The sequence below is a fragment of the Acanthopagrus latus genome, chromosome 17 (genome assembly GCF_904848185.1).
Source record: "Acanthopagrus latus isolate v.2019 chromosome 17, fAcaLat1.1, whole genome shotgun sequence".
Lineage (NCBI taxonomy): Eukaryota > Metazoa > Chordata > Actinopteri > Spariformes > Sparidae > Acanthopagrus > Acanthopagrus latus.
The window spans coordinates 2064932-2081222 of NC_051055.1; the positions used below are offsets into that span (position 1 = coordinate 2064932).

The 16291-nt window shown below is 43.9% G+C and overlaps 2 protein-coding genes across 4 annotated transcripts in view; both read right to left on the reverse strand.

The window, feature by feature from the left end:
• Window positions 1-408: 408 nt before the first annotated feature.
• ppox (protoporphyrinogen oxidase) lies at window positions 409-8776 on the reverse strand. Of its 2 annotated transcripts, XM_037074795.1 has the most exons (13): window positions 8620-8776; window positions 7908-7994; window positions 6482-6616; window positions 6203-6318; window positions 4690-4822; window positions 4337-4481; window positions 3605-3798; window positions 2705-2765; window positions 2302-2420; window positions 1877-1990; window positions 1232-1381; window positions 1044-1086; window positions 409-960 (listed from the first exon to the last, which is right to left on the reverse strand). In XM_037074795.1, exons 2-13 carry the CDS (start codon window positions 7989-7991, stop codon window positions 824-826), a joined length of 1431 nt encoding a protein of 476 aa, XP_036930690.1. In that variant the 5' UTR covers window positions 7992-7994; window positions 8620-8776; the 3' UTR covers window positions 409-823. The 2 variants fall into 2 exon arrangements, with proteins under 2 accessions (XP_036930690.1, XP_036930691.1); XM_037074796.1 differs by lacking the exons at window positions 7908-7994; window positions 8620-8776 and having other exon boundaries at window positions 6203-6351; window positions 6482-6618.
• Window positions 8777-13037: 4261 nt separating this feature from the next.
• Window positions 13038-16291, reverse strand: part of dyrk1b (dual-specificity tyrosine-(Y)-phosphorylation regulated kinase 1B) — a 68774-nt gene continuing 65520 nt past the window's right edge. For both annotated transcript variants that reach the window (XM_037073410.1, XM_037073408.1), the window contains exons 12-13: window positions 15574-15677; window positions 13038-14661 (exon numbers count right to left, since the gene is read on the reverse strand). In XM_037073410.1, coding sequence (XP_036929305.1) covers window positions 14146-14661; window positions 15574-15677 — 620 coding nt within the window. In that variant the 3' untranslated portion in view covers window positions 13038-14145. The remainder of the gene's footprint in view (window positions 14662-15573; window positions 15678-16291) is intronic.

The following is a 16291-nucleotide window of genomic DNA, read 5'->3' on the forward strand; positions in this document are numbered from 1 at the left end:
CTGTTATCTTACAGCACTGCTGCTGAGTATGGTCATACTGTGTTGGAACTGGGCCACTGTTGCTTTACCTGTTGTAAAGTCACTCTTCGCTCATCTGTATGTATGTAAGGATGAAAATGGGTATTTGAATCTAAACATTAACTGTGTTTACCCCGTTATCCTAGTTCATGTTGTGTGATCCTCAGGTGTCAGGAGGTGAAGCTATCAAGCATTTCCCATGAAATGTGTAAAATCAACAAGTCTGACAAACATGGTTTAAAAATATTTTTGCCTCGTCATCCTTGAACATGACAGGTCAGACTTGCCAGCTGTTGCCAGTGTCAGTGCATTCAGGTCAGAGATGCTTGTAATAAAACCCTGAAATCTTTGTCACACAGGAGGTGATGAAGGAGGAACATGACAAACATCTCATGAGTAGAATAAAGCTTTACTTGTAGTGCAAATCACATTCATGGGCAGATCAAATGTCTTTGAAAGCAGAAATGACGTCAGTGTATTTGGCCCAGATGATGTGTAAACAGGCTACACTGCCATTAAAGATCTCAGGAACACAAGGTCAACAGGTCACTGTGAGAGCAGAGGAACCTGTGCCTGAGCAGTCTGAACACATTCAGATCAACTCCACTGATCTTTATTAGACACTGTTATATTACAATATCAATCATACACAATGTTAGTGAAGATAGAAGAGCTTCCCCATTCAGCATCTATACCAACCAGTCCTGACATTGTCAGGTCAGTGCTGACACTGACCTCAGTGACCTGCAGAGTGACTCTGATCACAAGCTCATCAATCAGCTGAGCTCCAGTGTCTCCAGCTCCATCATACCCCAGCTCCCAGTAACTCCTCCACAGCTTTTCGTCCACTAAAGATGACATCGTTGACTGACACGCCTCCATAGGAGGAACCAATCAGAGACAGCGAGAGATTCTTCTCCTTTATGAAGTTACACATGGACTCTGGAAAGACAGACAGACACAGCTTACATGATGTTTCAGAACATCTGATTGTCTCAAATTGTAACTTTTCAGTCAATACTCACCAACTTTTCGAAAGTGTCCCTGATAATACTGAGGTATGCAGTCCTAATGAGAGAACACAAGAATTATTAGTAACAAGTCTGGAATTGACATTTATTTACAGATGTCACTCACACACACGGACACGCGCATGCAAAACACACATGACCCTGAACACAAGCAAACACACGTACACAAACACACACCATACCCTATGTAGAGCCACACAACTCCAGCTGGGTGATGTGGTGACTCCCAGGTGGTGCTGCACCGCCTCAGTGGCTCTCGCTAAAAGATGCTCCTCTGTCACTGCGTCTGGGTCCCCGAACACTTCCTGAAACCAGGCCCCGCCCATCATCACCTGAAAGACATGAGGTGTGTGTGAACGGTCACATCCTCAGTCCTTTGCTAACCACTTTTCTTTAACCCTGATGGAAAACGTCCTGAGTTCAAGGAAAGGAGGATTTTAAAGGATTTTTGAAAAGCAGCTGCTGTGCCGACGGAATCTGACTCACTTGAGGCTGAGTAATTCTGCACCACCACATATTTCTAACATAACAACTTAAAGTGCATCCATGACAATCCGTTCTTATTTTGTTGTTAACATTAAAGTTGAAAGATCAAAACTTGGAATATTAGCCTACCCAATTAAGGTTGGATGATCACAACATGGTATTTAATAAAACTGATAAGCAGATCTCCTGCTGAAGTACATGCCTCCTGCAGAACACACCAGCTGAAAATGTACACAGTTGTAATACATTTCTGCCATTTTCCATGTTGATGAATCACAAATGGCACAGAGAGAGAGAGAGAGAGTGTGTGTGTGTGTGTGTGTGTGTGTTTGTGTGTGTACCGTCAGTCTGGTCGTCTGTCCATCAGGCCTGTTGTGTTGAGGGAAGGGAACAGAATCATAGACCACCCCTAGCACACCGTGATCCTCTGATGATGGAAGCAGGTGACCAAAGCCCTGCAAACACACACACACACACACACACACACACATAGATGCTGTGCAGTTTTATCACTTTACTGCTAAAGCTCAACAACAGCTAACTCTGAATACATGTTGTTTTACCATGTGTGATGTGTTTTATCACAGTGTTATGTAGATTTGTTTGGCTTAAAGGAGCACTGAGTAGTTCTGGAAGAGTGGGACAACATTGTGGTCATACCCCAGGCAAGTCTATGTGTGTGTGTGTGTGTGTGTGTGTGTGTGTGTGTGTGTGTGTGTGTGTGTGTGTGTGTGTGTGTGTGTGTGTGTCCCACTGTAACTCTCACCGTGACAGGAAGAATAGAACCCTCATACTCCAGGTTTACCACAGCGACTGTTACTGATGTGATGTCCTGCAGCTGCTGGATGAGAGGTTGGCACGAGGAGGGAAGGGCAGCAGACAGGGCTGGAGGGAGGGGGCAGACAGGTGTAACGTCAAGAAAATCTGTTCTCTTTTTCATGCCGATCATCTTAGAATAAGTTCTGAAAATGTGTTAGACATTTATCATTACATCTTTAGATTAAAACAGACAGTCTGAAGGAAAGTAATCACAGAGCAGCTGGTTTACGTAAGCTTAGTTCCTGCTGAGGACATGACTGATCTAATCCAATCCAGTGTGTTCTTCTCTGCTCCTGTCATGTCACACACAAAAACCACTCAGTCGTATTCTGTGAAGAAGCACTACTTGCCTTTAGCAGGCAGTGCAGAGATGATGTGGTCAGCTGATACAACTCCATCCTTCAGATTGATCTACAAACACAAGCACTCACATGTAGTGTGAAACCAGCCAGGACACACACACAACAACCACTCAAACACAATTTTCTTTTCCAGTCTGGAGGCTCGGCTCAGACACGGGGACATCCAGCAGCTACATATTTCACACCATCGTTTCCCAACTGTCGCGAGGGTGGGTCTTATCTGACATGAGCCTCTCAGAGTGCAGAGAGGAGGAGGAGAAGGAGATTCAGGGCTGCTGATGGTGAGGGGTGAAGAATACACCTCGTCCCTGCCTCAGTCAGAAGATGACAAAACATCTGACAGAAAAATATAAATGCCAGCCTCATGGCACGGTAAATAATATTATTTATACATCATTCTGTAGGAAGCCTGAATATTTGGATGTTTCATGGCAGTCAGTCTGGGCCAAATCAGTAAATCAATAGCACTGTCCCAGTACCACTGCCCTCATCCAGCTCAGTACAGGTTCTTCATGTGTCACAGACAGAACACACCACATAGTGTGGAGTGAAATTAGTTGAGAGAAAAGGAGAAGTAGGAGATAGAGATGAAAAGATTAAAACAAAATATTCAAAACATTACACTTTGTATACATGTTACGCATTATACTATATACATATCATACACACTACAAAGCACAAACCACACTGGATGTAACAGTACACAAATATGAAAACGAGCCTGAAAATGGAGTGAAACCTTACAGAGCTTCACACTTTACAGTTGAGTCATTAAAGCATCATTGTTGCATCAACGTTGCGTCTGCCACAGAGCTGTGTGGACGGCTCACCACACTCAACCAGCTCCATCCTCACTTATACGGCCAAGTTTATAATCTCCACACTGACCTTCCAGCCACAAGCTGAAGGGCTGATGTGTGTCACAGCTGCGTCTCTGTGAATCTGCACTTTCCCGCTCTGCTGGAGGTACTCAGTGATGGACTCTGGGAGGGACTCCAGCCCCCTGCGAAGGGACCACTGAGCCCACGACTCTTTGATAGATCTCTGAGCCAGAGGGCCAGGGGGGACCACAGGACCGGGACCTGCATGTTATATAAACAACACTGTTTTAGTTGGGCATGACATCAACGTTTAAAACACACTGAGTCAAATGAGGGATGCAGTCTGAGAGCTAATACGGTACAATAATAAACAGCTTGAGCTTTAATGAGGAAGCACAGATTGGAGAGTGGTGACACTATGGATCATTTTAGATCATGTACAAGAGAACATATAAGCAGCACACTGGAGCTACTTGACTCAGAGATGCTGCTGCTGGTGACCTCTTAAACAGGCTGACACTGACTGCTGTTCAAGCACTTGATTTGTTTGATACCCAACTGGAAGCTAGTGTAAAGACTGAAGAGCAGCACTGATGTGCTCGGTTCCACTTGTTATTTGAACACAAAAAGCAGCATTCTGACTGCTCTGCACAGGACAGACCACACACCACTGTAGTGGTCCGGTCACATTCTGTGTGGTTATCTCAAACTGTGGTGGTGCTAAATGTAGTTATGAGGCAATACAGTCCTCAGTGTGTGGTGCAGAAGTAACAACAGTGTAGTTAATGCTGAAGCGTACCTGAGCCCAGCAGCATGCCCAGTGTCAGGGAGCCTCTGCGCTGCTCTGCGTTGTAGAAAAGAGGAAAACAAGAACGCACACTCAGCTTCCTGCAGTCCCCTGCAAACACACCACGACACAAACTGTCCACAGCGATGTCTGCCAGCTACACACAAGCAGGAAGACAAAACAAATGACAGAAAGAAACAGAACATTCATGGTCAGAAGACAGACTACATATGACTTTATTCAGTGCAATCAAATAAAACTACGACCACTGTCCACTATACACAGAATGTCTATAATGCAAAACTCTTTGATGATTTCACATAATCTGAACTCTGACAGAAAGTTCTGAGACCTCGTCCACACACCTCTTTTCCCAGCCTCCTCGTAATAAACGAATGGATGGTCTCGTCATCTTCCTTGCCTTTCTTCACCAGTATCTCCGTGGCAACACTCAACAGGAGGGGACGAGAGAAGGGTGGAATAGTACGCAGAAGTCCACTGACAGAGAGACGAAGAGACACACAGGCCATGAGTCCAGGGTTCCCTCCACTGTTAACTCTAGACCCCCACCATGTGTCAGACATTTGTGGAAGGCCTTCATGTTGTTTCCTATGGAAGTGAATCTGTTCCATAATTTAAATGAAAATGGATTAACAGAAATGCTTTTTCATTTTCAGAATATAGCTGCATTTTTTGACTCATAAATAAAATGAGTAATAAATCATCCAAACTGCATTTCATTCATTCATTTTCTTCTTCAAGACTGCTCACTTCTAACTTAATTAAAATGATAAAGAAAATTGCATTTGAGATTTAATTTTCAAAAGATGCCCCAGCAAATAGTTACCAAAATTCAATTTGAAATGTCAAATTTGAAAATTAAAATGCATTAGCAGAAATACTTTTTCATTTTAAGGTCATCGCTGCGTTATGTGAATCAAAAATAAAATGAGGAATAAATCATCCAAATTGCATTTTCACTTTCTTCTTCAAGTCTGCTCATTTTGTCACACGACTAAAAAGAAAACTGCTTTTTCGTTTTCAAGCCCGCCCCCCCACAAAAAGTGTGCCAACATTCAATTTGAATTCACAATCCCAAGCGGTGCAGGAGAGTGACGTCAGCGGCCTTCAGCCCCACAGTCTGACCAACCGGGCTACGCATCTACGTTAGGGGGCGGATGTGTGCATATTAGACGCTGGAGCAAGAGGAGAGAGTGAAGGCTGCGTTGGTAGCATAGACTTCAGAAACAGTAGTGAAATCACCACCATGTCCAGTTCTGTACTGCGGTCAAGCCAGCCATGGTTCGCGTTTGCTTGGTCAAATCAGCCGCATATGGTTATTTCTCTGCTTGACTTCCTGTCTGCTCGGTGCTAAATTCAGCTGACTTGCTGCATCGTGTTCCGGCATCCGCCAGATTTTTATATCTGGTCCTGGTCCTGGTTATGTACTCAGGAGTTTTTGCATAGCTTCTGTTCTGTTGAAGCTTTGTTATTACCTTGTGGTAATAAAAAGAAAGTTGAATCTTTCGACATCTTGTAAAGTCTTTATTTTTTTAACTCAAATTACATGTTGCAGTATCGATAAGTATCGGTACCGATACGGAGTGTCGGTATCAGTATCGGTATCGATAAAATCCTAACGATACCCATCCCTATTTATGAGTCAAAAAAATGCAGCTATATTCTGAAAATGAAAAAGCATTTTCATTTGAATTATGGAACAGATTTGTTTCCATACAGTTTGCACAGTATGGTACTGAAGCTGACGTCAGAACATCCATGAACCACACAAGGTTTCAAGTGTGGCTTCTCCTTTTCTGGATGCAGCATCCTGTTTTTGCTCTAAACGACCAGAGCGGAAACAGGATGCAGCCTTACCTGATTCCTGAAGGCATTCTGTGGAGCTGTTTGTTGACGTACAGATATCTGTTCTGAGAGGCCACATGGCTGTAGGTGACTGGCAAAATCTCTCCCCCAAGACCCAGGTCATCCATCTACACACACGCACACACACACACACACCCCATCTGGATTAAAAACATACAAGCCATGATCAAAAGCCTTTAAGAGGATTCATCAATGATTTTAAATTATGTTGATTACAGAAAATGATCAGTTCAACACTGACTGCAGCCTCAGTACCAAGGTGCAACTCACCATATTGAGTGTGTTGCGTCCCACTGCCCCAGCGGGTCGAATCCCTCTGGGTCCATGTTCAAACACTGCACCGTCTGACCTCCTGGTGGTCCACAGCCAGCCTCCAAAACGACTGCTCGACTCCAACACAACCACCTGGAGGAAAAAAACAGAGAGACTAAACTGCAGAGCTGCTTTAGCAGGATGCTTCATTTTATTAAATGACAAAATATACAGACATACAGTCAGGAGATGAATGTTAATGGTGATAACAGTTCACACTTTTAGCTGCTAAACTGCTATAGCTTTTCTACACATACACACTGCAGTTGCTGCAGTGCAGTTTTACTGCCGTTTTTATTGTTACTACTACTACTAGTAGTGATAACACTAGTAGTAGTATCCTACTAATAATTACACACACATACTCATTTGTGGTAATATTTCATTATCATGAGTAGCAACTATGGCTACACAATTAATTTAAATGTAATCCCAACTGTCATCAACACATTGCAGAAGCTGATAATGGCAAGTGAACGACAGAACGACATTATAATGAAGTACTTTAGTGGTGCAGAGATGCTCCAGCCTACAAATCGTGTTCTTCAGATGGAAGAAAACTTGTTTGTTTCATTATACCAATGTCATATCCTCATGGTTTTTATAGTATTTCCCTGCATTATGCAGCCCAAGCAGCAGTGTAGTTTTAGTAACAATACATCAGGAAAAAAATGTAGTTTTTGTTGTGATTTTTCAAAGTGTTAACCTGAGTTAGTTCGATCAGAACGTCTTGAGCATGGAGCAGTAAAGGCTGCTGGCTGGAGCGGGGCCGTCAACGCTGCTTTAAGCTCTGATGGCTCATTGTCGACAATGGAAGGTTAAACATTCCAAACACAAGCTTCACAAACTATCTCCAGCTGTCTTCCTTCTCTGAATAGTCAGTGATCCTTTATGTTAGACTATTTTATGCTTAATATTTTATGAAACAAAGTAGCATCGATTGCATGATGGGCGATTGTGATGTTACGTTGTTGTGTTTTGTAAATTGTCTTATTCACACAATCATACATAAGATTATTTACACAAAACCCAATCCAACTATGACTGGTGAGCACTGCAGCAGCATTCACATTTAATATATGACATTTGCTGTATAAAATGGCACATCTTCCCCTTTCAATTTATTCTAGGTTTGTCATTCTTATGCAGGCATTCTGTGTTCCAGGTGAGATGATCGTGTGTTTAGGAAGCCCTGATCCTTGCTATGAAGTGTATGCTGGCTCCTCCTTCAGTCGCATGTGGGATCAGTGATCGACACCATGATGAGAGCAGACACAACTGACATCATGTGACCATGTACAAACTGCTTCTACCTTCATAACCCCTTACAGTAGGTTGAAAAGAGCTACTGATGTTGTTTGCACACTGTGTGTGTGTGTGTTACCTTGGCAACCTGAGGACTCTTGCAGAGGTAGTAAGATGCTGCTAACCCTCCGATCCCTCCTCCAAGGACTGCAATTGTTCTCATTAGCTGATTGCAAACAGAAAACATGCACCATTAGTTTGCACGGAGGGCGAGGAGGGAGGGAACAGAGAGGAGGGTGATGAGGGAAGGAGTACAGAGGAGGGTGAGGATGGAGGGAGCAGAAAGGAGGGTGAGGATGGAGGGTGAGGATGGAGGGTGAGGATGGAGGGAGCAGAAAGGAGGGTGAGGATGGAGGGTGAGGATGGAGGGAGCAGAGAGGCGGGTGAGGATGGAGGGTGAGGATGGAGGGTGAGGATGGAGGGTGTGTCTGCGGCTGAGGCCTGCTCATAAAGATAAGAAACGGTTGATCTCATTCTGTCAGCAGCAGTCCTTCCCTGTGTGACAGTGAGTCAGCAGAGTCACAGTGAGTGAGTGTGTGTCTGACGCTCTCACACTGGTCCTGAACTATCACACATTACTTCTGTGGTGTTCAAGCTCAGTCACAAACCTGTGAGGTCAACGTGATGCTTACTGATGTGAGCTGCAGTCAGCTCACACACACACACACACACACACACACACACACACACACACACACACACACACACACACACACCTGTATACAAACACGCACACACCTGTATACACACACACACACACACACACACACACACACACTGCTCGGTGTTACCTCTGATTAGTGCTCGGGTTCTACTGTCTGCTGGCCTGATCTCTCCGCTCCTCTTCTTCTCCTCTTCTCTTCTCTTCTCTTCTTCTCTTCAGGGTCTCCTCTCCTATTAGCCTCTTACCCAATCCCCCGTCACCCGGCTGCGACCCGGAAATCGGTTTCTTCTTCTTGTTGTTTTTATTTTGGTGTTTGGCGGCAGTTGACACCCTCCATGTTGCAGCACTGCCCCCTGCTGGATAAACTCCTGTACTGCGTCACTTTTTCTACACTCTTTATTATTCCAGCTAACTCCTAAAAAGAAAGGGGGGTCATGACGTCACTGAATCCCACTCTGGTGCCAGACTGTGGTGTCAGCTGTATTGCAGTCTATGTGAGATGATGGAGAAACACATTAAAACCAACATATCTGCATCGACTGATTTCTGATGAAGAGATGCCTCCACAATATGAAAGAACGCACTTCAGGGAGGAGGTCAACAGCTGACTTTTCCCCCAGTGATTGACAGGGCTGAAGATATCGTGATCAAATGAGGACAGCCGCACTGATTTCTGCTGATGAGGCTGTAATCACACTTCCCCAAATGAAAATCAAGGAAGGAACAGCGTGTTGATAAATCCTCAGCTGACACCTGTGTGAGATTCAGTGACGTACTGACCCTTTCCTCCTTTTTTTGGTTCCTTGGCTATTTCCAGGAACAGAAGTATCACTGCCCTCCCCTCCTTCATAGCTCCACACTCTTTGACTCTGTCCTCCACTGGTGTTGTCCTCTGCAGCTCTCCTAGCATCTTTATTTTAGCTGCAGGAAATCAACAGCGAGGACACTGAGGAAGGAATCCCCCACTGTTCTATCTCAGGACAACATACTGGAAAACGAATGGCTAGGCTGAAAGCACGGTCAGATCCAAACGTGCCATGTGCAGACGTCAAAGAGGAGTGATTTCTGAACGAAAGATGGCAAACTTTCAAGATGAGGGAGACTTACCTGATGAAGCAACTTCTACCAATGTGGTTTAAATGACTTTGGTCCCATCAGTGTAACAGGAGGAAGAAATGTGCTCCTTTTGGTCTGGAATCACTTCACCTGACTGAGGAGCAGGGCTGTGCATTGGAGGTAGAACTCACTGTAGATGCACATTCCTGTTTGAATACTCTATGGAGATTCCTCAGTAAAAGGGGGCAGGTATCTAACATAAGGTGTAGTAATGGTACACATTGTGTTGGAGCCAACAGATAAATGAGGGAAGCGGTGGCTGCCAGGAACCACAACAAGATCCAAAGCGCCTTACAAGATATCATGGATCCTCATCCGACTCGCTTAATCAGGAAGGTTCTTAACTCTGTTCTCTGCCAACAGTCACCTGAGGATGAAGTTCGTCCTCTGTGCGGTCACAGCCTTCTGAGCAGCAGACCTGTAACCAAAGCTTCTGATGACCTGGAGGCTCTCACACACTGTATCACCGCCTCCACATCTCCAAGAAAATCATCGCTGCTAGGAGGAAGGTGCGGTGTGTGGTCACCTCTGTTGGAAGCTGTGTGTCTCCCGCCCATCATGCAAGACAGTCGATCATGGTCCAGAGCCAGAGGAAACCTCACTCGTGGAGAATCCGCCATCACTGCAGACGCTGAAGCTCCAGAAGCTCCTGGACGATGAGCAAAGTTCTGGAGGCCAAAGAAGATGCTAAAGGCCCAGTCAGCACTTTCTGCCCTCAAACACAGCACAGTATACTGGAGAGGCCTGTCACACAGGTCTGCTTGCTACTGGAGACAACAGGGAACTATTGAACGGGTAAGTGAGAGTGCTGTGCTGTGAGGTAAAGTGTAATGCTACCAATACAACAAAGAAGAGTCAAGTAAGCGAGACATGATGAAGGAAGCGTACGTGATTATGTCATTTGGAATGTTACTATGTTACTATTGTCTTGTGTCTTGTGTAAGCGTTCCTTGTTCCACTGCTGCTGCAGGTACCAGATCAGGAGGATCCTGCTCTCAGACAGAAATGCCTCGTTACGTTGTTCTCTGTCCTGATTGGATAAAATGGACAGGGATACCAGATTTTTTTCCCCCCTCTGTTAATGCAGAAGTAGGACGAGGAGAGACACTGGCCAAACACTGTAACAGAGATCACTGACGGAAAAAGGAGCACATGAAAGAAACAATCTTACTAACAAACAATAAATACAGATTCATCTCTCTGCTTTTTGCTTTCCCATGTCTCAGATGAAGATGTTTGAGAAACCTCTGATGATTGATCAGGGATCATTTCATCGGGAAACACAATTCAGTGTGTGATCATCATTGTGGCTTGAGAGCTGAGGTCCAGCTCAGTGGCAGTGATGGGACTGATAGAAGCAATATCTGCTGCATGGACAACAAGGAATATACCGTGTTTAGAGGAACAAAACCATTACAACATTACATACAACTAAAGATAACGCGAATCAAAACTCACTCTACATATTCTACAGAAGACCTATTCAACTGGGGCCCTTTAACAACCTCTTCTTAGCAGGTTAATTCTCTCGCTCATTCGTTATGTCTTTTATTTCATTAAAAAGGTCAAGTCAGGCTGTTCAAGCAGAGGGAATCTACTAGAATCAAACCGACAACCCACTTTAAGAATAGAAAGGAGCACTGTTTCTTTCTTGTACTTTTAAACGTTAAGTTTCTTTCTCAAATTCAGAAACTAATTTTAAAAACTGCATTCATTGTTTTAACATAATCAGGTTCAGAGTTGAACAGGTCAGACACAGTCCGGCCCCCTGCCCTTCAGAAGCAGTTGAATAGGCCTGCTGTGTCGCTCTCTCATCGTCCTATACATGACGTGCTGTGTGGCGATATGAAGAAACACAAAAAAATCTTATCCAGTTTACCTGCTACAGAAGGCTTTATGAACTGTAAACCATTCAGATTATTATGAATCACCCAACATGTTAAACAACATCATCAACTTCCATGTTTTAAAACTCTGCGATGTAGAGGATTATAAAACTGCATGGATCACGTAAGAAGTCCAAAATAACTCGCTGTACTGTCTCCAGAGGCCAGTTTTAATAAGAGAGAGTCAGCATGAACTAAGGGGAGAAGGTGCGTTCAAGAAAACGACAGCGAGGACAAACATGAAGACAAAATGTTTATCTGTCGGAGGGCTGAATAGTTGTGACAAAGAATTGAAAGCGTGTTGTTCACTTTAAAACAGATGTTCAAAGATTTGTTTAAGAAAAGGTTTGACTCTTTGTTTCTGTTATGTTTTGGTAAAGGTGTTCCTGGTAAGAAAAGTTGATTTTTGAGTCTCAACCTCAACTCGTCTCTGGGATTTCAGGACGGCTCGGCTGCTATCCCAAAACTTCAGTTTCTGATGAGTTGGGATCGAGACTCAAAAATTCAAATCTTCTTGCAAACATCACTTTTAAAGGGCCATTTTGTAGTTTTGTAGAAGAAATTTGAAGTCAAAATTTCAATATTCACAATATTAATAAGTTGATAATACAAACTTTGTCCAATAAAGAATAAACAAGCTGTTCTCAGAGGAAAATAAGGTCCCAGAACACTGTTTAAGTAAACAGTATACACTGTGTTGTCCTTTAAGCTCAGTTTGCTTATTCACTTTATTCAGTCATGAAAACAGTGAGTTTGATTATTTAGTTTGTTTAGGCAGAAAAAAATGAACATCTTTCTCTGCTCATTAACATATCTAACACAAAACTACAGACTGCTCCTTTAATGTATAGCGTAGTAGTTCAGCCTGCAGCTTTTCAAAATATTTTTTGTTGCCGCTGTTTTTGTAATTCATTTGTATGTGCATACAGACAATGATGACCCACATCAACTGAATAATAAAACAATATGACCACAACTGTGAGCGAGTCCAACAGTTTAAAGCTCTCCACATTAACACGACATATTGTTTCATGCTGCAGCTCATCTGAATCACAGTCCGTCTGTCAGCCACTCATCGATTTATCCGCCCATTCAGACCAAAGCAACGGCTAGTTGTGGCTCATGCTCACGTTACACACTGTCTTCTGCATGTTTATTCATGTGAATGATTATCTTAAGTCTTCACCTTTTTTTGTTAAATCAAATACATCTCCAATGGTATTGTGATTTCCCATAATTTGACCTGTTCATGGGTCTTCCAGTTGGTTTAAAGGCACGAGAGAAGCTGAGCGTCAGAGCGTCCTGGTGTGACCTGTGGATGAGCTTCATGAGGTCATGAGGAGGTGGATCGGATTAGTAGGAAGAAAAGCGGAGATCTGATGTTTGTTTGACTTTGGTGTGCAAAAGTATACTCTTTATTCTTATTATATATCCAACTTTATTTTGCCCCAGCCCCTCCCCTCCACCCAGCCCCCACAACTGGTGGCATTCCCATGTCACCAGTTACTGTCACTGTTACAATAGCCAATCAGAGCTCACCTGCAGAAAGAAGGCAACCAAACAAAGAAGAGCAGAAAAAAGGGTTACTTTCAGTTTGTTTTTTCATGTTAAATAGTAATAAATACATTGAGATGCAGTGGTTCTTACTTTATCCTTTTCCTTAAGCAGAAGGGTTAAAAAGTTTTTTTTAATTTCTGTTTCTATTTCTTTTTATTTCTTTATTGATCTGTGTTGGATCTTTAGCAGCAATCCGGACCAGTTCTCATGGTGATTAGCAGCACAGAGAGGAGGAGCTGTCTGGAGGAGAAACACAACAGGAGGAGGAGAGGAAGAAGAGAGCAGAGAGGCAGGGAGGAGAAGGAGGAGAAGGAGATTCTTATGAGCGCCTGGAAGGCATTAAGTGTCCCGTCACCTTCTCCTCCCTCCACCTCTCCTTACTCTGTCACAGCCAGGTGGAGAGCAACAGAGGGAGGACACAAACGCTAACAAATAGTGAGCTGAACACAGACAGGAGAGAGAATCCATGAAACCTTGAGGCCTGAATCACACATATGTTGGTGTTTTCTCCCTTTGAAACCAGCTACTGTCTTCATGATGCAGTAGTATATATACAGTTTATATGTGTGTGTGTGTATGTGTGTGTGTGTGTGTTTGTTAAGACTGCTCGTCTCTCGGAGCTGTAAATATGAAGATACTAATGTCAGGACTAATTGTTGTGAACATGAATATGTGCTCTTTCCACTCCCAACCACCATATGAGTAAGATGGAAACGTGTGGCTCCTCTCTCATTCTTCTTCGTCCTCCTCCTCCTCTCCAGGCTCAAACAACAACCAAGTAGAACACACAACTCCTCAAACCCGAGAAAAATCAAATAATATTAAACAACAATAATAATATTAATAAAAACAAACTTGTCACAATCATTCCTTTCCAAGTACAGTCGCAACAAAAGACAACAAACTAAAACTGGATAAAAGGAGTTTTCCCAGCATCCTCCTCCTTCCTCCTTCCTCCTCCTCCTCTCATGCAGTTACAAACTGTCTCCTTCAGCACAAAGTTCACCTCTTTGTCTCTGAACTCTGGCTGTATGGGTGTAGTTGTAGTAGTTGTAGTTAAAATTGTATGGCTTTAGGGCATGGTTCAGGTTTTATCAAGAGTTGGCTGGCCCCTCATCTGAGTCCGGCCTCCCTCTGCCCCCCGCAGCGGGGTTATTGTTGTTGGAGGCAGGGTAGTAGTCCTCAGGGGGCGGGGCTTGTGGCCCTGGGGCAGTCGGGGCCGTCCGAGTCCGGAAGGCAGACAGTCCAATTGGCAGAGCGAGGGGCAGGGAGGCAGAGCCGAACTGAGAGGCCTCCATGGAAGACACTGCCCCCAGGTGGTGCAGCCCTAGGGACACGCCCACATCCATGCTGTCACTCATCTGGGGTGAGGATCCCTGCTGGCCGCCGCCTCCACCGATGCCTGTCTGTCCGCCCTGCCGCAGGCCACGCCCACCGTTCCCGTGGTGGGAGTAAGTTGGGTGAGGGTGGTGTGGTGGGTCCAGGAAGTGGCGCTGGTGCTGTTGGGAGGCAGCTGGCTTGTGGAGCAGCAACTGGGTGTATGCTGGGTCCTGACCCCCACCTCCACCATCACTGCCTGGCCACATCCTCATCTGCTGCTGGGAGGGAGCCTGGTGGACAAAAATGCAGGGGTGAGACATTCTGAGGAACACAAAGAAGGACAATGTGCCTGTCTGGGTTGAATTCATGCTCCTGGAGATGTCAAGGATAACAAAACAAATGAGGGTGTGACGCACGTTGAAGCACAGCAAACCTTGTTCCCATCGTTGTGTTGAGTAACGTATTAAACAAAAAAAGGCACACAGGTTTTCTTTTAAGATAGCAAATATCAGGGTGAACAGTGCACATCGCACAGCAGCACCAATTCCAGTAGGGACCTGGATTGTCCATTGGTGTATAAAGTTGTGTCTCATGTTCACATAATTATTAGCAGATGTTATCTGCACCTTTACTAAGAAGAAATTTTCATTGTAGCTGCTAAGCTAAAAGCATTAGCCCACATGCTCCATGTCTAAAGTAGGTAAGCAAGCGCCACATTTTTTCAAATCAATTTGGGATCTCCGGGCTAGTAGAGAGTAGGATTATGCCAGTAGAGCTAACGTTTTAAATCAAGTTCCCAGCTTCTTCAGTTGTTTAGCAGAATGTGGCAACGCTGTTTGGCTGTCAAGCTCCACACATGTTTTGTGGACTATAAAACTTCACCTTCCTTTCCATCAGTATGGACGGAGGAGGTGATGACTTAATTTTACTTTTTGGGCGAACTGTTCCTTTAATGACACATATTTCAGAAGCCCATATTTTGTCAGATATAGTGGCAACACTGGGGAGAAGTAGGTAGCGAAGCCTCAGAAGGTAACAGAGGCTGTTAGTTCCAGCAGTGGAAACAGACTGTAAGACGACGCAAATGTTTAGTTGTCTTGGACTTCAAAACTAATGACTTTCTCTTCCAGGTAACTATCATATTATGGATTTGACTCAGAGCCATCATAGCGTGTGTGTATGTGATGCAGCGGTGTGTGTACCTGAGGGCTGGTCATCTCATAGTCTGAATGTGTAACAGCAGAGTTGTAGTAGCGGTTACTGTAGCGGTAGTTGCGGTTGTCATTGGAAGAACCACTGGAGCCACCTGGAAACGAAACAGAGTAACATTAAACTCACACCACTGCTGGCTGCATTGACATATTAAATGAAGTATATTTTGCTGTCTTTTTTCCATGATTTGATAGGTACAGAGTCAGGAAACAGGGCTGGGATCGAACTTCCCCATGTCACTGACCAAATGACCTCGAGTACTGAGAAATGTCTTGTCATTTGATACCAGATTTCAATAATGAGATTGTTCATCTCATCAGTGTCAGTGAGACAATAAGCATGCAGCATGTTGCTGAGTGTATGACTGTAAAGCCAACACTGGCGTAATTTCACATCACTTTGTATTCATGTAAAGCTTTGAGGACACTATTGAATAACAACATGGAGGCTGTTGTCTGAAACAGTGCTGTCAGCTTGTAATTTTCATCAAGTATCATTACAGACTCATCCCATTTTCACTTTTTACAGTGGTGGATACACTGTATTCTTTTTCACACAGAGACTCTGCATTATCGTTGCAACAAAGGCTTGCATTTTTTTGTTCAATAAATTAGTGCCACCATAAATCAGGACCAAAAGAGGAGATACGGTATACATCAGTAGTAATAATAATAATAATAATATACAGCGCTTATAAAAAATATTTGT

Excerpts from the sequence above, each read along its gene's own strand:
- ppox (XM_037074795.1), bottom strand. The coding sequence starts at position 7,991 with ATGAGAACAATTGCAGTCCTTGGAGGAGGGATCGGAGGGTTAGCAGCA. Across the intron at positions 4,482-4,689 it reads CGAGGAGGCTGGGAAAAGAG|CTGGCAGACATCGCTGTGGA; the intron begins GTGTGTGGACGA and ends GCTTGTGTGTAG. Across the intron at positions 1,991-2,301 it reads GTTCTATTCTTCCTGTCACG|GGCTTTGGTCACCTGCTTCC; the intron begins GTGAGAGTTACA and ends GTGTGTTTGCAG.